The sequence below is a fragment of the Bufo bufo genome, chromosome 5, assembly GCF_905171765.1.
Source record: "Bufo bufo chromosome 5, aBufBuf1.1, whole genome shotgun sequence".
Taxonomy (NCBI): Eukaryota; Metazoa; Chordata; class Amphibia; order Anura; family Bufonidae; genus Bufo; species Bufo bufo.
This window is the reverse complement of record NC_053393.1, coordinates 18,514,944-18,539,984: the sequence shown is the minus strand read 5'-3', so window position 1 is coordinate 18,539,984 and position 25,041 is coordinate 18,514,944. Positions and strand designations below refer to the sequence as shown.

The 25,041-nt window shown below is 43.1% G+C and overlaps 1 protein-coding gene across 3 annotated transcripts in view; it reads left to right on the top strand.

The window, feature by feature from the left end:
• The window catches only part of PCDHAC2 (protocadherin alpha subfamily C, 2), an 83,231-nt gene that overhangs the window by 42,693 nt on the left and 15,497 nt on the right, over positions 1–25,041 (top strand). For all 3 annotated transcript variants that reach the window (XM_040434348.1, XM_040434349.1, XM_040434350.1), the window contains exons 2-3: positions 3,828–3,886; positions 8,812–8,900. In XM_040434348.1, the coding sequence (XP_040290282.1) occupies positions 3,828–3,886; positions 8,812–8,900 (148 nt within the window). The remainder of the gene's footprint in view (positions 1–3,827; positions 3,887–8,811; positions 8,901–25,041) is intronic.

The following is a 25,041-nucleotide window of genomic DNA, read 5'->3' as shown; positions in this document are numbered from 1 at the left end:
CTGAAAGACGACCACCACTGAACAAGACACACAAGCTGAAACGTCAAGACTGGGCCAAGAAATATCTCAAGACTGATTTTTCTAAGGTTTTATGGACTGATGAAATGAGAGTGAGTCTTAATGGGCCAGATGGATGGGCCCGTGGCTGGATTGGTAAAGGGCAGAGAGCTCCAGTCCGACTCAGACGCCAGCAAGGTGGAGGTGGAGTACTGGTTTGGGCTGGTATCATCAAAGATGAGCTTGTGGGGCCTTTTCGGGTTGAGGATGGAGTCAAGCTCAACTCCCAGTCCTACTGCCAGTTTCTGGAAGACACCTTCTTCAAGCAGTGGTACAGGAAGAAGTCTGCATCCTTCAAGAAAAACATGATTTTCATGCAGGACAATGCTCCATCACACGCGTCCAAGTACTCCACAGCGTGGCTGGCAAGAAAGGGTATAAAAGAAGAAAATCTAATGACATGGCCTCCTTGTTCACCTGATCTGAACCCCATTGAGAACCTGTGGTCCATCATCAAATGTGAGATTTACAAGGAGGGAAAACAGTACACCTCTCTGAACAGTGTCTGGGAGGCTGTGGTTGCTGCTGCACGCAATGTTGATGGTGAACAGATCAAAACACTGACAGAATCCATGGATGGCAGGCTTTTGAGTGTCCTTGCAAAGAAAGGTGGCTATATTGGTCACTGATTTGTTTTTGTTTTGTTTTTGAATGTCAGAAATGTATATTTGTGAATGTTGAGATGTTATATTGGTTTCACTGGTAAAAATAAATAATTGAAATGGGTATATATTTGTTTTTTGTTAAGTTGCCTAATAATTATGCACAGTAATAGTCACCTGCACACACAGATATCCCGCTAAAATAGCTAAAACTAAAAACAAACTAAAAACTACTTCCAAAAATATTGTTGTTGTTCAATAATAAAATTAATCCTCAAAAATACAACTTGCCTAATAATTCTGCACTCCCTGTATTAAAACATCATTTTTCTCAGCAATGCGGGCACATATGAACATGGGACCAACACAGATGCCTTCCGCTGCCAATAGCACATGTAACAGGTGTCATGCCCCGCTCTGACGATGTGCGGAGGTCGGCCAGGATAGCAGCAAGAGTTTAGTGTTTGTTTTGGAGCCGTGCTGGATCCGCCTCTCATCAGGTGCACTGGGTGGGGTCATTAGTTTAAATAGCACACCAACCCAGTGCTCTGAGCGGATTATAGGAATCATTGTGGTCTTGGAAGCTAGGAAGGAAGGTTGTCTGTTCCAGCTCTGAAAGATAAGTGTGATTTCTAAGTTGGTTGTTTTGTGTCATCTCTCCCATCCAGGTTCTGTGCGAGCAGGCTGCTCCTATTTCCCCTCTTCACCATCTTAGGGAATTTAGGCTGTTTTAGCCCAGGCACGGGGACACATCATACTTACCATAAAAGGACTGCATGTGGGCTGAGCAGTGCAGGGAAAGAGGTCAGGGATTAGCTAGGAGGTGACCCTTCCCCTGTCTCTCGCCCAGAGCCTGGTTGGTGGGTTATCTGTGAGTCTGAGTGCACGCCCGCGTGACAACAGGTCAGCCAGAGTCATAGCTACAAAACTGCTGACAGATGCCCTTTAACCAGTAGAATACCAGCACAACTCCCAGCGCCGAACAGCTACAGCGCTTTGATAGGCTGCATGGGTCCGGCAGTCACTGATAGCTGGACCCCTGCTGTATGCCAATGCCGACTCATTATCCCATGGCACTGCCGCGGTCAGCGCTGACAGCGGCATGTGTGGAATCCTGCCGGTGTCCATCGGGTCCCCGCGCTGCTGTGACGGGGACCCGATAGCTTGGACGGCAACCCGATGCCTTCCTTAGGCATCGTGGCTGCTATCCGTGAGAGCCTGGGTAAACTGTGTAATACACTTACAGCCAATGCATTACAATACAGAAGCATTGTAATGCATTGTAAAGGGGATCAGACCCCCAAAAGTTGAAAAAAATGTAGTTAAAAACTAAGTAATCAAAATAAATTTTTACCAATTTTTTTTTTATTTCAAGTAAAAAAAAAGTCCTTTTCCCAAAATAAAGAAAAAAAAATTGTAAAAAAAAAAAGGGAAAAAGAAAAAAGTAGACATATTAGGTATCATCGTTTCCATATCGACTGGCTCTATAAAAATATCACATGATCCACCCCGTCATGTGCACGCCGTAAAAAAATAAAAATAAAAACAGTGCCAAAACAGCCATTTTCAGGTCGCAATGGAAACATCACCTCATCCCGCAAAAAATGAGCCCCCACATAAGGCAATCACTTAAACATTAAAAACCAATGGCCCCCGTAAACCAATCCATCAAAATCTGCGCTGCAAAAGCCATATGGCGCTCCTTCCGTTCTGAGTCCTGCCATGTGCCACCACAGCACTTTACCACCACATATGGTGTGTTGCCATATTCAGAGAAATGGGTAACAAATTATAGGGTGCTTTTTCTCCTGTTACTCCTTGTAAAATTAAAAATTTGGGGCTAAAGTAACATCTTATTGGAAGAAATGAAACTTTTCATTTTCACAGCCAAGTGTTTCCAAATTCCGTAAAGCGCTTAGGGGGTCAAAGTGCTCAGTACCCCCATTAATATATTCTTTGAGGGGTTTAGTTTCCAAAATGGGGTCACTTTTTGAGGGTTTCCACTGTGGGGGTACGTCAGGGTCTCTTCAAATACAAAATGTTGCCTAAAAACCATTCTAGCAAAATCTGCCTCCAAAATCCATATGGCGCTCCTTTCCTTCTCACCACTGCCATGTGCCCATAGAGCAGTTTACTCCCACATATGGGGTATTGATGTAAACTGCAGAATCAGAGTAATATATATTGAGGTTTATTTTGCTGTTAACCCTTGCTGTGTTGCAAGAAAAAATTGATTGACATAAAAAATGTACCAAAAAAGCGATATTTTGAAATTTCACCTCCATTTTCCTTTAATTCTTGTGGAACACCTCAAGGGTTAACAAAGTTTGTAACATCAGTTTTGAATAATTTGAGGATGTAGTTTCTAAAATGGGATAATTTATGGGTGGTTTCCATTACGTAAGCCCCTCAAAATCACTTTATAACTGAATTGGTGCTTAAAAAAATGATTTTGGAAATTTTGTTGAAAATGTGAAAAATGGCTTCTAAACTCTTCTAACGTCCTAAAAAAAAAAAAATGACATTTACAAAATGATGCCAACGTATGGGGAATGTTGATTGATAACTATTTTATGAGGAATTACTATCTGTTTTAAAAGAAGAAAAATTCAAATTTAGAAAATTGTACATTTTTCCAAATTTTGGGTAAATTTGGGATTATTTTATAAATAAAGGTGAAATATATTGACTCAAATTTACCACTGTCATGAAGTACAATGTGTCACAAGAAAACACTAGATCTCTAACCCAGAGGTGGAGGACGAAATAGGAGAGAAGGGCAGGCCAGAGGACTGCAAGTGGAGCGGTTATGTGGGCACTGGAGAGGAGCCTGGGCATATGATGCCATATTGTTCCCCCCGGGACCAAATTTGCATATCTTTATAAAGTGCATTTTTCAGCTTCTGGACGTGGGACAGACACAATAAAGGTACAATTTCTATGTTGGGAAGCTATGCTATAACGCGATATGAGCAGTCAAAAACACTCAGTAAGTGACAGGACCCCTTTAAGTATATTCTGCAAATGTAAAAAAAGATACAAATTTATTTTAAAAAAAATGTTTTACTTGGCAAACACAGTGCACATTTTTGATCCTTTTTGTTGAGAATGATTGCATTAAAGACTTTCTATCTGGAACTAAACATTGGTTCTTATTTGCTTCTTCAGCCGAAACATCCTAACCCAGACTGGCGTTACTCTGCATCACTAAGAGCGGCAATGCAGGGGTGAGTACATATTTCATTTTATATTTGAAAGGGGTTGTCTCGGTTTCTCTACATTTATCATGTACAAGGCCCTTACTAATATATTGGGATTCTCCATATTGCTTCCTTTTCTGACTTCAGTCATTTTTCCATTATACACGGCTCATTTCCAGGGGTTACGACCACCCTGCAATCCATCAGTGGTGATCGTGCTTGCACACTATAGGAAACAGTGGCGTAGCGTGGGTTGCCAGCACCTGGGGCAAGCCAAGTATTGTGCCCCCTCCCCCAACCTGTGGCCACGCCCCTTTTTTTACAGATAATGTAGTAGATGTCACCTGCAGTCCTATGTAACACCACAGATAACACAGTGATAACTCTCTGAGTACAGATAATGTAGTAGATGTCACCTGCAGTCCTATGTAACATCACAGATAACACAGTGATACCTCTCTGAGTACAGATAATGTAGTAGATGTCACCTGCAGTCCTATGTAACACCACAGATAACACAGTAATATCTCTCTGAGTACAGATAATGTAGTAGATGTCACCTGCAGTCCTATGTAACACCACAGATAACACAGTGATGTACAGATAATGTAGTAGATGTCACCTGCAGTCCTATGTAACACCACAGCTAACACAGTGATAACTCTCTGAGTACAGATAATGTAGTAGATGTCACCTGCAGTCCTATGTAACACCACAGATAACACAGTGATAACTCTCTGAGTACAGATAATGTAGTAGATATCACCTGCAGTCCTATGTAACACCACAGATAACACAGTGATAGCTCTCTGAGTACAGATAATGTAGTAGATGTCACCTGCAGTCCTATGTAACACCACAGATAACACAGTGATAACTCTCTGGGTACAGATAATGTAGTAGATGTCACCTGCAGTCCTATGTAACACCACAGATAACACAGTGATAACTCTCTGAGTGCAGATAATGTAGTAGATGTCACCTGCAGTCCTATGTAACACCACCGATAACACAGTGATAACTCTCTGAGTACAGATAATGTAGTAGATGTCACCTGCAGTCCTATGTAACACCACAGATAACACAGTGATAACTCTCTGAGTACAGATAATGTAGTAGATGTCACCTGCAGTCCTATGTAACACCACAGATAACACAGTGATAACTCTCTGAGTAGAGATAATAAAGTAGATATCACCTGCAGTCCTATGTAACACCACAGATAACACAGTGATAGCTCTCTGAGTACAGATAATGTAGTAGATGTCACCTGCAGTCCTATGTAACACCACAGATAACACAGTGATAACTCTCTGGGTACAGATAATGTAGTAGATGTCACCTGCAGTCCTATGTAACACCACAGATAACACAGTGATAACTCTCTGAGTACAGATAATGTAGTAGATGTCACCTGCAGTCCTATGTAACACCACAGATAACACAGTGATAACTCTCTGGGTACAGATAATGTAGTAGATGTCACCTGCAGTCCTATGTAACACCACAGATAACACAGTGATAACTCTCTGAGTACAGATAATGTAGTAGATGTCACCTGCAGTCCTATGTAACACCACAGATAACACAGTGATAACTCTCTGAGTACAGATAATGTAGTAGATGTCACCTGCAGTCCTATGTAACACCACAGATAACACAGTGATAACTCTCTGAGTACAGATAATGTAGTAGATGTCACCTGCAGTCCTATGTAACACCACAGATAACACAGTGATAACTCTCTGGGTACAGATAATGTAGTAGATGTCACCTGCAGTCCTATGTAACACCACAGATAACACAGTGATAACTCTCTGAGTACAGATAATGTAGTAGATGTCACTTGCAGTCCTATGTAACACCACAGATAACACAGTGATAACTCTCTGAGTACAGATAATGTAGTAGATGTCACTTGCAGTCCTATGTAACACCACAGATAACACAGTGATAACTCTCTGGGTACAGATAATGTAGTAGATGTCACCTGCAGTCCTATGTAACACCACAGATAACACAGTGATAACTCTCTGAGTACAGATAATGTAGTAGATGTCACCTGCAGTCCTATGTAACACCACAGATAACACAGTGATAACTCTCTGAGTACAGATAATGTAGTAGATGTCACCTGCAGTCCTATGTAACACCACAGATAACACAGTGATAACTCTCTGAGTACAGATAATGTAGTAGATGTTACCTGCAGTCCTATGTAACACCACAGATAACACAGTGATAACTCTCTGAGTACAGATAATGTAGTAGATGTTACCTGCAGTCCTATGTAACACTACAGATAACACAGTGATAACTCTCTGAGTACAGATAATGTAGTAGATGTCACCTGCAGTCCTATGTAACACCACAGATAACACAGTGATAACTCTCTGAGTACAGACAATGCAGTAGATGTCACCTGCAGTCCTATGTAACACATCTGTAATACAGTGATAACTCTCTGAGTACAGATAATGTAGTAGATGTCACCTGCAGTCCTATGTAACACCACAGATAACACAGTGATAGCTCTCTGAGTACAGATAATGTAGTAGATGTCACCTGCAGTCCTATGTAACACCACAGATAACACAGTGATAACTCTCTGAGTACAGATAATGTAGTAGATGGGTGTGAGCCCCCAGAATTCAGAACACGCACAGTGTGACCTGAAGTCTGGGGCCAGGATGCAGCAGTGTGGGCCGAATTCTATATCCACCCTCCCATCACTACAGAACATACAGGGTAATACAGCGCCCTATACCTCTTACATCCAGTGACGTCTCTTTGATGTAGATGTTCTCTTTCCTCATCTTCTCCTTTCAGACCAGACCCCCATTTTTCAGCCATTTCTCGTCTCTGCAGTTTGACAAAAAAATCTTAGTTTACTACTTTTCCATCATCCTCCCATCTTCTGGACAAATCATCCTACCACCCCCAATACTGTGCCGCTGTGCTCCCCAATACTATACTGCAGAAACAGATAAACCCCCTGATAATACTAGTACCATGCAGATAGTGTCCTTCAATAATTATTGGCACACAGTGCCCTAAAATAACTGCGCCCAGCACTAGTTCTCCCAAAAGTCCCACCAATAGGAATAATTCTCTGCTAGAGCACACATGGTAGTAATAGTGCTCCTACAGTGCCCCCAACATGTCTCCACTGTGCCCCAGAAGTAATAATGCTCCCATAGTGCCCATACTAGTAATCATGTTCCCCATAGACCCCCAGTAGTAATAAAGCCCATCATAATGCCCCAAGTAGTAATAATTCTCCTTATAATGTGACAGAACAAAAAATGCCTCCTTATAATGTGCCAGTGCAAAAATACCCCCTTTTAATGCCCCCAGTTGAGCTAATGTCTCCATAGTACCCCCATAATGTGCCAGTATAAAATACCCCTATATAGTACCCCCAGTAAATGCCCCCATAGTGCTCCTCTCCCCCCTTCCTCCTAGTGCCCCCCATAATGTACCAGTATAAAATGCCCCTATATAGTGCCCCAGTAGATGCCCTCAGTGTCCCCCATAATTTGCAAGTATAAAATACCCCTTCTTAGTGCCCCCGTAGATGACCCTATAGTACTCCTCTCCCCCTTCCCCATAGTACCTAACACAATGTGTCCCAGTATAAAATACCCCTATGCAGTGCCCCCCCATATAAAATACCCCTTCTTTGTGGCATCAGTAGGAGCCCCAATAGTGTTCCTCTGCCCCCTTCCCCCATAGTGCCATCCATATAAAATAACTCTTCTTTTTGGCCTCAGTAGATGCCCCCATTGTGCCCCCAATAATGTGCCAGTAACAAGTGCCACCTATAGATGGTCCCCCAATCATGTCCCAGTAAGAAGTTCCCCCCAATCATGTGCCAGTAACAAGTATTGTACCATATAAAAAAAAAACTAAAAAACTTATACTTAGTTCCATGGCACACTCAGTGAAGCGGTGCAGGCCTCTTCGGGCCTGTGTCCCACGCAGTACGGCTCAGGCGGGACACAGCCTATCAGAGGAACGGGGAAGGGACACACCTCTCCCCTGCCCCGCAGCATCCATCTGTATCGCTGTCCTGAGGACGGCGATACAGATGACTATGGGGATGAGAGCTTCCACAATGGAAGCTCTCATCTCCCTGTGCCCTACCACTGCCACCCACTTGTGAGCAGGGCCGTGCCGCCTCACTTTGCCTAATTGGCGGTGCAGCCCTGCTGGCGCCCCCTAAAGTTTTGCGCCCGGGGCAATGGCCCACCTGGCCCCTCCACGCTACGCCACTGATAGGAAATATTGCTGGCCTTTCTGGTGGCCGGGACTGTGGGAGTGGACATAGGTGTGCATGCGCAGCAGCTCCCGGCCACCTCGTATCTGCGCTGCAGCGGTGGTTGTAACCCCTGGAAACGAGGTGTGTAAAATGTGATGGAAAAAATGCATCAAGCCAGCAAAGAAGGCAATATAGATAAAACAACACATTAGTAAGTGCCTTGTATTAACCTTTTCTACATGATAAATGCCATTTACTGAAGTGAGATGATCCTTTTAACATCATCCATTGTCAGTGGTGTGTTATCTGTCTCCAGCTTCATTGTGGAGGTGTTACCTTTTATTGTAGTCCTACCTGTGATGATAATGAGATAGCAGCTGAAAAGTGATCTTACAGAATGGGATGTTACAGTCTATCGTGAGGCTCAGTGACTGATCTAAAACATGCATTTTGGTTCATGAATTGGTTTCCATTATAAAATGTATAGAATTGGTGCCTGACGGTTCCTTTTGATTGTTTTTATCCTCTAAGAATATCAAGACTGAAATACAGGAAGTGCAACACAACATTCTCCTATGTTTTTAATTAGTTCGAAAATATCGGTTACGCATTCATGTATAGTATTTTTGACTTGTTCTTGTAACATAGTAATTCCAGCCTTACCTTAATATGATATCATTGCCTTGTACAGTGCTGTACATATGGAAGGGGCAGCCGTCTTACGTGGCTCAGTGGTGGGACTCGAACAACAGTGGCCAACGGGTTCCAGTGCAGCAGCAGGTAACAACTACTCTATCACAATATGTAACGTACAATTCTGCTTCCTAAAATATGTTCAAACTGAATGACTAAAATCAGTGCATGGTATAGCCGGATCTTTCAATTTCAGTGACCTAACTATAGACAATATTTAAAATATAAATAAAAATTTAAAAGGGGATGTAGGCAGTAAGAATGAGGGCTGTCACCACATGATCAACGCAAATGACACAATTAAGCTACATGCACACATTTTTTTAATGGCCATCACACATCTGTTTTAAGACCAATGGAAGTCTATGGAATTATTCACATGGCAGTTTTTTTGACTGTCAGTGAAAAACGGACGTCAAAAAATAGAACTGTCACGGCGGACGGCATCTCAGATACACAGATAAACCAACAAACAAGTTTCTAGGCGAGAAGCTGGGGAAAGGTCACCTCCTAGCAAATCCCTGACTTCTCTCCCTACACTGCTAAGCCCACATTCAGACCTTGAAGGTAGGAATAATGTGTCCTCGTGCCTGGGCTGAAAATACCCTAGAATCCCTGAGATGGTGAAAGGGGAATAGGGGCAGCCTGCTCCCTCAGAACCTGGAGGGGACAGACGACACACAAACAGCCTAGACAGCAAACAACAAAAACAGAAACCAAACTTATCTTATCTGAGCTGGAACAGACAATGCTTTCTTCCTTGCTTCCAAGGCCAGACTGATTTCTATAACCCGCACAGAACACTGGGAATGAGTGAAATTTAAACCAATGACCCCACCCAGTGCACCTGAAGAGAGGCGGATCTAGCACGACTCCAAAACAAAACAAAAAACTAAACACGTGCTGCTATTCTGGCCGACCTCCGCACATAGTCAGAGCAGGGCATGACAAGAACATGTTCTATCTTGTCCGATTTTCACTGACAGACTGCCCCCATATAATTGAATAAATGGGTCAATTTTTAACATCCGTTTCTCAGAAAGGCATCAGTGAAATAAACGTTGTGTGCATGTAGCCTTAAAGGGTTTCTCTCACCTGAAAAATGGGTATTAAGCTGGCTGACATTAGCGATGTGCTAATGTCAGCTGAACATTGCTATATTAGTGCCATCTCACTGCCTGCCGCCGTTATTGAGAAAAACTTGTATTATATGCTAATTAGCACCTCCTGCTCCTAGAGGCTCCGTTCTCCTACCTCTGGCCACGCCCTGCTACACTAGATTGACAGGGGCAGGCATCATTGGTCTCCTACCTCCTGCCCTGTCTGCAGTGAGAAAGCTGGCAGCCGGCGAGTGCCCTTCACTCACTGCAACTGTGCCGAATACTGAACGGCGCGAAAGTTACACTGAAGACAGGGCCGGAGGTAGGAGACCAATGATGCCTGCCCCTGTCAATCTAGTGTAGCAGGGCGTGGCCAGATGTGGGAGAACGGAGCCTCTAGGAGCAGGGGCAACGCCCCCCCTGCTCCTAGAGGCTAATTAGCATATTATAAAAGTTAGTTTTTCTCAAGAACGGCGGCAGACAGTGAGATGGCAATAATATAGTTATGTTCAGCTGACATTAGCACATCGCTAATGTCAGCCAGCTTAATACCCATTTTTCAGATGACAGAAACCCTTTAATCAGCACCTCCAAGGTGAAATAATTTTGTAGGTGCAAATCTACTTTGACGTGACTCCAATTAGAAAGCAAATAAACAAGATACCGGCGGCCATAAGATATAAAATATAAATCTAAGATTCTTAGCAGACATTTTGAACAGCCCACCTACCGCAGCAAGGCGCCCTCACTCAGACGGCTCCCTTTAATACAAACAGGATACTTACCTCTCTTTCTTAAGCCTAGACCTACAGAATGTACTCAGGAGACATATCATATCTTCTGGACATTGCTTAATCTTATGTTTGCCTTTATCTTCTTAATGCTTGTGACAGCATCTAAAAAAATCAAGTGTTAAAATCAAACCACTGTTACTATAGTATAGCTGGTCTTTACATGTTGAATCTTATGAAACCCCATAAGGCCAGGTTCACACAGTGCAGTTTGGTGCAGTTTTTAATGCCAGGAGTTGATCGTTAGGGTTCATAGTTCACTGTATGTTCCACTGACATAGTTGCCAACTGTTCTGGCAACTAAAATTCAGGCTGTCCTGGGCTGAAAAGGATAGGGCTCATAAGTGGGCAGTCTCGAGTGGGATCGGGCTATTGGTAAGTATGCACTGATAGACCAAAAATATTCATACAAGCAATGGGAGCTTTGGGGCATCTGTCCCTTTCCATTTACCTCATCACACTCAAGAAAATTGTTGATTTCTAATATTAATCTGTTTTCCCTTAGTCCTAACAGCCGCACAATAATGGGGTTTTTCTGTCTCTGTGTACTAGTAGGACAGATGGAATTTTTAATTTAATCAAATTAGTTACTAATTAGAGACCCCATAGCCTATATAAAATACCTAGCCCCTCCTTCCATGTGCTTATTATTTAAAAAAAATTAGGTACTTAGGGAGGGAAGCTTTTGCTGATGTTAGTACTAAGGGAAAACAGATTACCATTAGAAATCAACAATCCTCTTAAGTCTTAACCAGCAGCACAATAATTTGGAATTAACAAGAAATATAGACCGCAACAGAGCAGTCTCTTCTGAGAACCGTAAATTCAACATGCAACGCAAGATCCATGCTACACGCGAAAGTCCACAAGCAAAGCAGAGTATCTGTCCAAGTCCACACAGGACAGAAAAAAACACAGAGTAGGAGAGGCTAGGTATCCATATATAGGCACAGGGGTCTCTAATTAGTAATTAATTTGATTAAATAAAAAAATCCACATGTCCTATTAGAACACAGGGGCAGAAATACCCCATTATTGTGCTGCTGGTTAGGACGTAAGGAAATAATAAGTTACAGCAAAATTCTTACTATAATTTTTCTTTTTATGTACAGTCTGGCTTTTCCACCATAAATGTCTACATAAGTAGTGATTTATTCTGATGTGTGGCTAAACCTCTGACACATAGAGGGAGATTCATCAAGGAAAATGGGTTTAGTTGTCCAGAGCAACCAATCAGATTCCATCTTTAATTTCCCAAAGGAGCTCTAAAAAATGAAAGGTGGAATCTGATTGGCTGCTATGGGTAACTAAACCAGTCTTCCTTTACAACAGTTTTAAATAATTTTCCCCAGAATCTACCATGTTTTTTTAGTCAGTAGAAGAAAATAAAATCTCAATAAATGTACCGGGAGAGATTTATCAAAACTGGTGCAAAGGGAAACTGGCTTTGTTGCTCATAGCAACCAATCAGATTGCACCTTTCATTTTTCACAGCTCCTTTTGGAAATGAAAGCTGGAATCTGATTGGTTGCAGCTAAGCCAGTTTTCCTTTACACCAGTAGCATACATCTCCCCCAATATTCTTTGTGACCCTAAGCTCAAGGTTCTAGTTGTAATAATGATATAACTAGAATTCGGGGGACCTATTCAGCGTTGGACTGGCCCACTAGAGTGTCAGAGGATATTCTGGGGGGGAGCCCAGGCTCTAATACCATAGCGGGCCCCAAAAGTCTAGGAGATTGGAGCCAATCACCTGTCACTAGGGGTTATTTATTTGATTTAAAATCTATTAGACTTTATTGATAATGTGGGGTTTAGGTCCTGAGAACAATTTCCTCAGGGGGCCCTAGGAACCCCAGACCAATTTTTGACCTAATATAAAAGGCAGGAACGGGCTCTGCACCTTGTGGAGTATAAACTGAAGTGATAAAAATACTGGACTACAGCCATATAAACTATTTGTACCTGAGCAACAACCAAAAAATGGAGAGTCAGATATCAGATCTTCAGAAACCTTACAAAGAGGAGCAAGACAACAGAAAGAGGAACATTATTTCTACACCAGAGAGGGTGCTCAGTCCCTAGGCCCTGCGACAGATTCTATGGTTATACTCATGCTAAAAGGGTTCTCCGGGAATTAAGAAAATGAGAATACTTAAGTTTTACTTTATTATAAATATATTCACAAATACCTTTCATTAGTAATAATGGCTTGTTTTGTTTGGGGAGCAATCATTAGGAGAAATAAAATGGCCGCCTTCCTATCAGTCTACCCGAAACACGTCACTTCAGGACACTGAGCTGAAGAGTCGCCTCATCCTCCTCTCTGCTCTGCTTGTCAGGGATTATGATTCTGAATACGGCTGATAAGATCTTCAGCTGAATCTCTGTAGGAATGGAGTCCATGAGGAGACATGAAGTACAGAGAGGATGGACAGGATAGACTGTGGTAATGTGGGGCTGAGGCAATGGAGACTGCATACAAGAGCTGCTGCTCTTTACCACCACCTCCTCTCTGTACTTCATGTCTCCTCATGAACTCCATCCCTACAGAAATTCAGCTGAAGATCTTAACATATGTATTCAGGATCATTATCCCTGACAAGCAGGAGAGGAGGATGAGGCAGCTCTTTACCTCAGTGTTCTGAAGTAACTTGTCCTGCTATGAGATTGGGATGGGTTTTTTGTGTACTAATAGAACGGTGGCCATTTTCCCTGATGATTGCTCAATTGGGAATATATTTATAGAAAAGTAATATTTAAGTATTTTCAGTCATTTTATTTTCCTAATTCCCAGAGAACCCCTTAATGACATGGTCATGATCCCAAATAACACGGAACGTCACTGCTCATGTGCAGCCACCTGGTCAATAACATTCATATTATAGCTGGCACAAAAATGTATTTATTTGTCCCCCCCTCCTCTTCCTGCTACCAAATCATTAGTGTTCCCCCAGCTCCATTCTCCATGACACCGTCCAGTCCTGATGAGAGACACAGACTCAGGCGGCGGCACAGCACAGCGAGTAAGCAGGGGACGCGTCCTATGAAATCGCGATGGCAGACTAGGAAACCACTCAGCACAGGCGGAAAATATATTTGAGTCAGACATGAAATATTTATTTCTAGTTTCATAAAAAAGTTTTGGTCTTTTTTTTTTCTCTAAGAATCCATGTGGGGAAATACTTGGAGCCAAAGTTGAGAGCTGCACATTAGCGCTGTCTCATTTACCGCTGACTGCGGCTGAAATACCGTGATTAAAAATGCATGAAGTCAGTGTTAATCTCACCAGCGGAGCGTCGGTCCGAGTGATGTCTCCGTTCTTCTCTTGTTCTCCCTCCTTCAGTTCCCTGCTGCCTCTGATTCTAATTCACTGAATCTGATTTGATTTCTTCTCTCTCTTCCTGTTTTCCCTTTTGACGTTACCTCTTTTTCTCTCTCTTTTGGTGGGGGGTAGTTACACTGCATTGCCAGGAGCCTGTAGAGGCATACAAGGAGTCCCTGCATATGATCATGAGGGTATGTTCAGATGGCAGGTTTTGTCTGCGACATAATCCTCAGCTTATCCCAAAGCCAAAACCTATGCACTGTGCTGAGGATCCGCTCTCGGTTAGGGCCGCCGCGAGGGGTCCACACAGTAACCGTGCCAGGAATGGACCTGTTCATTCTAGATGTGATCTTCAAAACCGCGCAACAAAAACCCTCGGCCGCAAGAACCGGGGTACGGCATCCCACTGAAAACAATGGGAGATGGTTTCAGTGCCCGGTTTTCGGCACCAAATCTGAAGCCCCTTACCTAAAATACTCAGTCTGAACATACCCTTGTGTTACTGTATAGTGCCTCCATGCGGCACTTTATTCTGCCCTAAAGGCCATGAATGAACAAGTACTTCCATTATATGACATCCATTTGGAGCACGCCACATTTATTTCTCATGGGGTCAGACGTACAGTACACCGAGGTCCAGCATGGGCTGACATCAGGCTTGTGCACTATATTCTGTCCTCCTAGTCTACAAGCTAATGGTGGCCCGAACATCTGCTGTAGAATTCTAACACTGGACCAAAATATTACTGACGTATCATCAAATATGTTGTATGAAAGGTGGATTTAACCCCTTAGTGACCACCAATATGCCTTTTTGCGGTGGTCACTTGGGGGCCTTAGGCTGGGCTGACGCCATTTTATGGTGGCCCAGTCTAAGCTCTGAGGTAACATTAGAGCCACGCTACTGCTCTAACAGCCCGGACTGGCAGGAGCTCCGATCCATCACATGTCACAGGCAATAGCACCTGCCACATAACAGAGGAAGCGGGCTCCCTCTGTCTCCCATGGCACCCCACAAACGAGATCGCATGGTGAAGATGTCAGTGCAGGCAGACCAGGTCCTAGTAAAGGCCCCAGGCCTGCCTCCAGCTTGTCCCAGCGGGCCGTGTCTGTTAATGGCCATTTAGACAAGATTGCATTCATCTAATGGTTGTTAAAAACCAGTACACTGTGAAAAAGGGCCTATCAAGAGTTAAAAGTAATAATAAAATACTCACATCATTCACTTGCACGTAATGGAACACTCACTCCAAACTGGCCATATGTGATGTCAACAATGGGGAAAGTCAGGTCCTGCTGCCTCCAGTGTGGAGCAAGTGTTCCATTACGTGCAAGTGGAAGAGGTGGTTAGTTTGTTATCGTTATTTTTTTACATTGGCACTTGTGGAGATGGAGGCAAGACTGGGACATATACAGGTGAAACTCGAAAAAATTAGAATTTCGTGCAAAAGTCCATTTATTTCAGTAATGCAAAATAAAAGGAATTGCATTAATGCAGCTTAAAATTAGAATTTTGTGAAAAGGTTCAATATTCTCGGCTCAAAGTGTCACACTCTAGTCAGCTAATTAATCCATACCTCCTGAGCAAAGGGTACCTGAGATTGTGACTTTGGGGTTTCATAAGCTATAAGCCATAATCATCCAAATTATAACAAATAAAGGCTTGAAATATCTTGCTTCGCATGTAATGAGTCTCATATGTTAGTTTCACCTTTTAAGTTGCATTACTGAAATAAATTAACTGCACGATATTCAAATTTTTCGAGTTTTACCTGTATATGGGGTCATTAAAACTACTGGAGGCTATTATAACTACCGGGAGGCACTAAGAGGCCATTATCTATACTGGGGGCACAACTGGGGGTCATTATAACTACTGGGGGCTATTATAACTACTGGGAGGAACTAAGAGGCCATTATCTATACTGGGGGCACAACTGGGGGTCATTATAACTACAAGGGGCACAACTGGGGGCTATTATAACTACTGGGAGGCACTAAGAGGCCATTATCTATACTGGGGGCACAACTGGGGGTCATTATAACTACTGGGGGCACAACAGGGGGCTATTATAACTACCGGCAGGCACTAAGAGGCCATTATCTATACTGGGGGCACAACTGGGGGTCATTATAACTACTGGGGGCACAAAATGGTGCATTATTTACACTGGGGGCATTATGGGTGCATGATATATATATTCAGAGCGCACTTCAGCGGTTATGAGTTTTAACTTAAAAACCCAAAGAAATTCATCAATTTTTTTATGGCCGTTAAAAATGGATGCAAAACGGCAGTTCAAAACAGACAGAAAATGGATGCAGAAATGGTCGAAGAATGGCCATCCTTATATGCACTGCAAATCTTAGCTTGACCTTAATGTTTCCATTGATTCATATGCCATCTAATCACATTATGCTCAAACACTGATTGCAGGTCTTGCAGATTCTGAGGTTTTTTAGTCTGCATTGGGACTTTATCTAGATCTAAGTTGAGAGAGACAGTAAGTCAGCATAACAAGATTATCCCTTGATGTATGCTAATGTATCACAAGTGCACTCACTCCAAATTTTAAGCAAACAATTTAAGGTTTTATCCTTTAATAATTTATAAAACGTCAATAAGCTAAAATAATGTATGCATTACATTTCAGATTGCTGAAAGCAAAGAGATTTCCTTGTCTTCTCTGTTCTATTACATCACAGACACATTGGACGCTTAGACAGAAAAGTGACATTTTTATTTTAAAATCAACACATGTAATAGGCTGGAATCTATTAAGACTGACATCTTATATGCTGGTCTTAATATCTGTCCTGCTGGTGTCAGATGCACCACAATTAATAAGAAGTGCACATGGAGCAGGGAATGGGTTTCATAAATTCCAGTCCAAGTTAGATCCACTTTGCAAATGAAGTTCAGTGGGATGGGATGCCATTTAGGCATCATATCTAGTGGTCACATAACTAAGCAGTGATTAATAGCTTCAGATTTTCTACCTGTTCCTCAAAACTATTACATGACGATTAGGTGCCATGATGACCATTGTAAGGCTAGTGCAAATTCCCTCGAGGTTTTGGATGAAAAAAATCAATTCCAATGAATTCATTCGTCTAAGCAGAGGTTATTCCCACAGGTGAAGAGGTCTGTTGACCGACATCTAGAACAGCCCTGACAATCTGGGCCCTGCACCGCTCTTCCAGGTAGCAACGCAGACATCAAGCCTCAAATTCAACTGCAGGAGCGGCGACTGTGCGGCTACCCGGGAAGTGTTGCGGCACACGTGCCCCCGAAGCCAAGTGTGAGCTTTGGCAGCTTGAATAGATTCTCTCATACCTAGTCTAGACATACTGATACGGGTGACCACGTGGACCCGGTTTTTGAGAATAAAAACAGCAAGAAACTGGCCCATAATGTGGTGTTAAAATGGGCCACCACATTTTTGGGAAATTTCATGAACGAGACCATCAATGAAACAGACACAGGCCGCATTCTTTTCTCCTTTGTCTAAACAAAGAGCTTTTTAATTGAGAGAAGCAGAACCAGGTCAACTGCCAAATGTATTTGTTACTCTGCGGGTCCTCTCGTTCGCCTCCGGGTATTAGAGAAACAGAGGAACAACATAAAGTAACTGAAAAGATACATCCAAAACCTCAAGGAAATGATCAGAAATCATATTCATGCAAATAGGAGACCTTCGTGAATAAAATGTTCACGCTCTGCTTTTCACATTAATTAGATGCATGAAGATACTTGTTAGCAGAACATCTTCATGATTTACAGTGTGAATGAAGAGAGGGAGCGACTAACGGATCACACATTTATTACTGCGGACTGAAAATGTCACTTGTTGGAGGTGACAAAAAGGCAAACTGTACTGTGAACAGATACCACTAGGCTACTTGGTATAATTATTTGGTATTATGACCTGCGTACAACATAGAATATCTACATGACAATATTTCACTCATTTATTTACAGCAATTCATCTCAATCAAAGCTGAATGTTAATCCAGACAACATCAGTCAATTTGTTTTGTCACATACTAAGAGTACTGTATTTTTCGCTTTATAAGACGCACTTTCACCCCCCAAAATGGGGGGAAAATGTCAGTGCATCTTATAGGTTGAATAGTAATGAGTATTTTTATTATGGAAGTGCTCATTAGTACAACAGGACTGGGGAACAGTGAATACAGCGCTCCTTGTGCGCGCTCTGTACTCACCGCTCCCTGGTCTTCTTCTTCCGATGCTGGCTGTAGGAGGATGTAGGCGTGCTTTGTGTCCTCACGCAGTACAACAGCGCTGGATCTCCCGAATGGCTGTGCAGTCCAGAGCAGGAAAGGTGAGTAGATTTTTTTTTTTTGTTTGATCTGAGGTCTGATTAACATTGGGGGTCTAAGCCGAGGTCTGATGAGGATTGGGGGTCTGATGAAAAATATTTTTTTTTCTTATTTTCCTCCTCTAAAACCTAGGTGCGTCTTATAGGGTGAAAAATACAGTTATAGTAAAAAAAAAAGTGAAACAATCATTATAATGAAGATTCTAGCCTGGAGATGACCAAATCAATTCTTATAGAGCCAAATTTTGACGAGAGAGAGAGAGAGAGAGAGAACCAGAAAGCCATCCACAGACTTTCAGGGAGATTTTGGGTCAAAACTGATCCAGGTCTAAATCAAATTAAGTTCCCGCAACAAGTTAAATATATAGAAATGCGCTCATTACTAATCCTATCTAAAATGTAGACAGCATGAATTTAGACTAGACAATATAAAGATTTGCCAATTTACCCCAGTGACTCTCGCTAGATGATACATTTATGGACACTTTTGTCTAACGGTGCATCACCTATTGTTTAGATTACTAAAATAACAACAACAAAAAAGGGACCGAGCAGTAGGGACTGAGAAAATGACTACAAACAGCCAATATTTATTAATAATCATCATCATACATTTAAAACATCTAAAAAATGTAAACCAGGATTTGTGAAAAAAGTTAATTCCCATAAGCACCAAACTTAATGGTGGGACAGACATTTTTGATTTGACTTTTGACTTTAAGCACCATAGATATGGGAGCTGAAATCTCCTCCACCCCACATCCACGATGCTCTGAGCAAATGCAGTAATGAAACAGTTACGTCACAGTTAATTACATCCTATGGACTGTACTTATATTGATTTTAGGTCTCGTCCCATAACGCTCCATTATATTAATGATTAGTTAAACAACGTGTTTTATCAGATTCTATTCATTGACTAATTTCTGGTTCTATTTTATCCCTGTAAATGGGTTCAGTTTCTAGCTGAAGAATAATAGAATTGTCTCCTCTATTTCAGATTTATCCACAATAGCATTAATGTTAATAATAATGTTTAGTCTCTTCAATGACTTTGTAATTTCCTTATTTTATGGGAATATAATTATTTGTCTCTATGAAAAGAGCAGCAGGAGCCACAGGTGGAGCCAGGTATATTCCGATATCATAGCCATCTTGTATCGTCATGTGCCGCACACGATAAGTTTCATCTTTATAATATTTAGAAGAGAACGGTATCGCCCCTTGGATTCTACAATCAGAATTTTAGATTCGAATCGTGAGGATTTTGGAGAGTGGAAGACAGAAAGCAAAATGTCATCCACAGTTTTTCAGGGCATTTGAAACACTTTGGATTCGGGTCTGAATCACATTGGACGGTGAATTCGGTCAAATTGGACCAGAATCGAATGTATAGAAATTTATTAATCTCTATTACTAACATTTGGTTCTCTGACTTTCCAATAATAAAGGGCTTCTAAATTTTTATTTTTTTATGAAGTGTTCCACTACTACAGGGTTCCCCAACCTGCGGCCCTCCAGCTGTTGCAAAACTACAACTCCCTGAATGCCCGGACAGCCTACAGCAGGGCATGGTGGGAGTTATAGTTTTTAAACAGCTGGAGGGCTCCAGGTTGAGCATCCCTGCACTAGTAGATGTATGTATGTATTGTAGGAAGGCACAAGGGTCCGTCATTGATGGAAGGTATGTGTCACAGAGATTCCTGGCCTCGGTGAGGTAAGAGCCGGTAGTTTTAAGTGTCAGCGGCAGCTAGTGCTAACTGACACTGTTTTTTGTTAGTATGGCTGTAAAGCCGATCCGGGCCGGCTCTTACTGGGAGTAGCCAAAGTGCTGGGTGGGTGGCTGCTCCCCACGTTCCAGGCCGTTTTTTTTTTTGTTTATATAAAAAACCAAGCCAGCAGTCTCAGCTGGGTGTGGTTTCTCCTCCATCTGACAGAGAAGCTGGGAAGTCTCTGTGTTTTGGGACCTGTGAATTTGTGCCGTGCTAAAGGGTTGAGAACCGCATGCCGGGAACAGGCCCCTAAAGCCTGCTGTGTGGACTGCGGATGGAAAGCTGCTAACCAGGTGAAGATTTTGTTCTATGGACATTGCATGGTGTGAACAAACAACAAAACTGTGAACGGTCATTTTTTTCCCCCCTTATGTGTGAATAAACACCGAACTGTTTAAGTTAAAGACGATGTCGTTGCCTCTATACTGCGTTCTCTAGCCGGTCTACCAGAGCAAAACCCCACAGTATGTATCTATGCCGCTTCAGAAATGTGTGTGATTTTGTCGGTGGAATAGGCAGATGCATCAGGTGTTAGGCCTCTTTCACACAAATGTATTTCATTTTCATTTCCGTTCTTGCGGTTTCCATTTGCGGTCCGTATGCGGAAGCATTCATTTCAATGGTTCCGCCCAAAAAACGGAAGTTACTCCGTGTGCATTTCGTTTCCGTATATCCGTTCCGCTAATGGATAGAACTTGTCCTATTATTGTCCGCATAACAGACAATGATAGTACTGTTCTATTAGGGGCCGGCTGTTCCGTTCCGCAAAATACGGAATCCACACAGACGTCATCCGTATTTTTTGTGGATCCGTTTTTTTTTTTGCGGATCGCAAAATACATACGGTCGTGTGCAAGAGGCCTTAAAGTAATTCCTGGCACATAAACACACAAGCTTTTCGCGGTGGCTTTACACTGAGCCGATTGACACTCGTTCCCGATAATCTGCCCATGTAAAGGTGCCGCTGATCACCCAATGAAGGTGTGGAACGCTCATTCATCGGCTGAAAAAATCGTTCATGCGGACACCTAAATGATAGTTTCTAGGCAGCAGTACTGTCTAAACAGCCTCTGCTACCCAGAAACTATGGATCTGTATGGGGATGAGCGATAGCATAGCCGTTGCTCATCCCCATACAGTGGAGGTGATCACAGCATGTAAATGCAGCACTTCACCTCCACTGACGAGCAGACATTTGTTGTGAAAAAACGCTTCCTTCCCGACAATCGCCTGCTTCATCAGTCCGTGTAAACCGGCCTTTAGTTTAACAATGTGCAAAGCTTGTTACACTCTCCGGTTAACTAAGTTAGGCCCCTTGCAGACGCAGCGAGTCCGCGTCGCAGCCCCCGTCCTGACCTCCCATCGCTGCCGGGAGTCACATAGCATTATATTGATTTATGATGCTATGTAACCCTTACAGTTCTGGAATGTATTGGATAACACTGACAGCATTATGCCAGTGTTATCCAATACATTCCAGAACTGTAAGTCCTCTTTCATACGGCGCACTCCGGATTTGCTCCGGATGCGTCGCGTGTGCATTGCGGGAAACCTGCGCGAGTAGGCACGCAATTACAGTCAGTTTTGACTACGATTGCATTCCGATGTTCAGTTTTTTCTGCGCGAGTGCAATGCGTTTTTAACTGAAGTGCGGGTTTGGGTTAAGTGTTCTATTCATTTTATTATTTTCCCTTATAACATGGTTAGAAAGGAAAATAATAGCATTCTTAATACAGAATGCTTACTAAAATGTGGCTTTAGGGGTTAAAATTTTTTATAAAAAATTAACTCACCTCATCCTCTTGTTCGCGCAGCCGGCATCGTCTTCTTTCTTCTTCTTTCAGGACCTGCCAAAGGACCTTTGATGACGTCGGTGACGTCAGCGCAGGTCCTGCTGAATGAAGATATAGAACATGCTGCGATTTTCACGCAACGCACAAGTGATGCGTGAAAATCACCGCTCATGTGCACAGCCCCATTGAAGTGAATGGGTCCGGATTCAGTGCGGGTGCAATGCGTTCACCTCACGCATTGCACCCGCACGGAATTCTCGCCCGTGTGAAAGGGGCCTAAGAGTCGGTCACTCACACACCATGTGATCAGGATTGCTGCAGTAGACCTCCAGCCTCTGCTACCCACTGAGTTCGTCACCGTGGTGGTCACTGGGGCAGACACTGGGAGGGTAATAAAGAAACTTCTTTTGGCATCTGCTTCACATCCCTGCAGTGGTGCTGGCAACCAGGAAGCACGCGCCTGCCGCGCCATAGTTAAGATAGGATTATGCTCCCCAGTGGCGTGCCTAAGTTGTTTGGCACCCGAGGCGGGTCCTTTTTCTGGCACCCCTCTCAATACTTTAAAACATTTTTACCCCCTCACAGTAGTATTGCCCTCATTGTACAACCTTCACAGTAGTTTTGTCCAGATATGCGCACCCTCACGGTAGTTATGCCCATATTGTGCCCCCTCACAGTATTTATGCCCTCACTGTACAAGTTTTACAGTAGTTATGCCCACATTGTGCCCCCTTAAGCACTTATCCCTTCATTGTGCCCCTTTCACAGTAGTTATGCCCTCATTGTGCCCGACTCACAGTAGTTATGCCCACATTGCGCCCCCTCACAGTAGTTATGCCCACATTGCGCCCCCTCACAGTAGTTATGCCCACATTGTGCCCTCTCACAGTAGTTATGCCCTCTCTGTGCTCCTTTCACAGTTGTAATGCCCTCTTTGTGGCCCCTTCACAGTAATAATCCCCATTGTGCCCCCTTCACAGTAATAATCCCCATTGTGCTTCTTCACAGTAATAATCCCCATTGTGCCCCCTTAATAGTAATAATGCCCATTGTGCCCCCTTCACAGTAATAATCTCCATTGTGCCCCCTGTATAGTAACAATGCCCATTGTGCCTCCTTCATAGTAATAATACCCACTGTGCCCCCTGTATAGTAATAATGCCCATTGTGCCCCTTCACAGTAATAATGCCTATTGCGCCCCCTTAATAGTAGTAATGCCCACTCTGCTAGTAATGCCCTTTGTGCCCCCTCCATAGTAGAAATCCCCATTGTGCCCCCTTCACAGTAAAAATGCCCACTGTGCCCCTTCATTGTAGTAATGCCCTCTGGCTATGTGCCCCCTACATAGTAGTAATGCCCTCTGAGCCCCCTCCAAATTAATAAAGCCCTCTGTATTAAAAGAAAAGACATAAAAACACAGTAACTACTCACCTTGTCTCGTTCCTGAAGCTCATATACCTCTCTTCCCTGCAGGCACAGATCGATCTACAGCACTGTGTGGGCGGAGCTTATGCAGATTTACGGTCTGCAGGCTCCGCCCCCACACAGGCCGGCAGTGCGATCTGTGCCTGCAGGCTGAATGGTGGAGCGAGGAGAAGTCTTCCTGCTTCACCATTCAGACCGCTGCTGGCCTGAAGGAGGGGAGGAGCGCGGGGAGCTGAGCGGTAAGTGACAGGACCGCAGCTCCCAGTGTTACAGCAATAAGCGCTTCCATCTGTATTGATGTAAGCACTCATTGCTTCTGGCACCCCACCCTGAGAGCCAGCACCTGGGGCGGACAGCCCCCCCCCCCTTAGTACGCCACTGATGCTCCCTTCCTCTGCTGCTGTGTAAACCGTCTTGTAAGCCGTAAAACTAGAAAGTGAGGAGGCGGGGCCTATCAGCCCTCCCGGGCCCCTCAACCTCACGGGCCCCATAGCGATCGCGTGGTCTGCCACCATAAGACATTCCATTCCTGATCTGAGTGTGTCAAAGGTTGCCATGAGCTTGCTTTTCCAGACCCTCTTGATATGTGAAATTCCCTTTTAATATTAATACTTTCATGTGTGTGATGTTGAGATCATCGCTGCAAATGTTTTTTCATGCAGGGAAATCTTTTCTTTCTTTTATTGTGTGGCGAAAAGAGTTGATTCTTGTTCTAAGTTTTTGACCTGTTTCACCGACAGAGTCCTCCAGTAGGACCACTTTTGACATGGTGCAGGTGAATGTACCAATGATCAGTGAGCTTCTGACAATGATGTTTTTGAGATTAGGGGATGTCTGTAGCACAGGAGTAGGGTGGTCTGGAAATATGGATTTGGTATATATTGGATGTAGTCTCCAAGCAACCCTCCTTAGAATTTCAGATTTAGGTTGTATAGTAGGAACTCTCTCCTTGGTAATCTGATAGCTCTAGCAATTTGGTTTTCCACTGTAATTGGATGGTATCGCTGACTCAAAAATATATTTTTGAGGTTCCCAAGGTGTCCGTCCCTGTCTGTAGAGTTGTATCTAATAGCTTGACTGTAGATGATGGAGTTTTTTATGTCTGGGGTGGAAACTTTCCCATTTGAGGTATGTTGAGCAGGAAGTTGGTTTCTGGTAAAGTGCTGTTTCTATTTTTTTTAATTTTGCATCTTGATGATTGTATCCAAAAAGTTTATTTCGGTATTCGAGTAGTTGAGTGCTAAACTAATTGTGGGATGAAACGGCTTGAAGCTTTCATGGAATGTTTTTAGTTGTTGCTCAGATCCGGTTCAGATAATTATGATCTCATCAATGTAACGATAATAGTCCAAAGGTTTGATGGGGCAGGAGGATAGGAAATCAATTTCAAGCTCGGCCATGAAAAGATTTGCATATTCTGGCGCCATTTTGCTTCCCATCGCTGTGCCGGTCTTCTGTAGGTATATGTCTACTAAATAAAGTGACTGCAATAGGTCCTCTACGAGAGGGAACTATCTTGGCCACCATGGATGAAGAATCTTTATATTCCAATATTATGCACCAAGATGGATTAAAAGCCTGAATGAAAAATAAAGGAACTGCCAGCCAATCTGTGGTGGAACTTACAAAATTCATTCTCACCCATAATTACTTTTCATTTGGTGAAAGCATATAC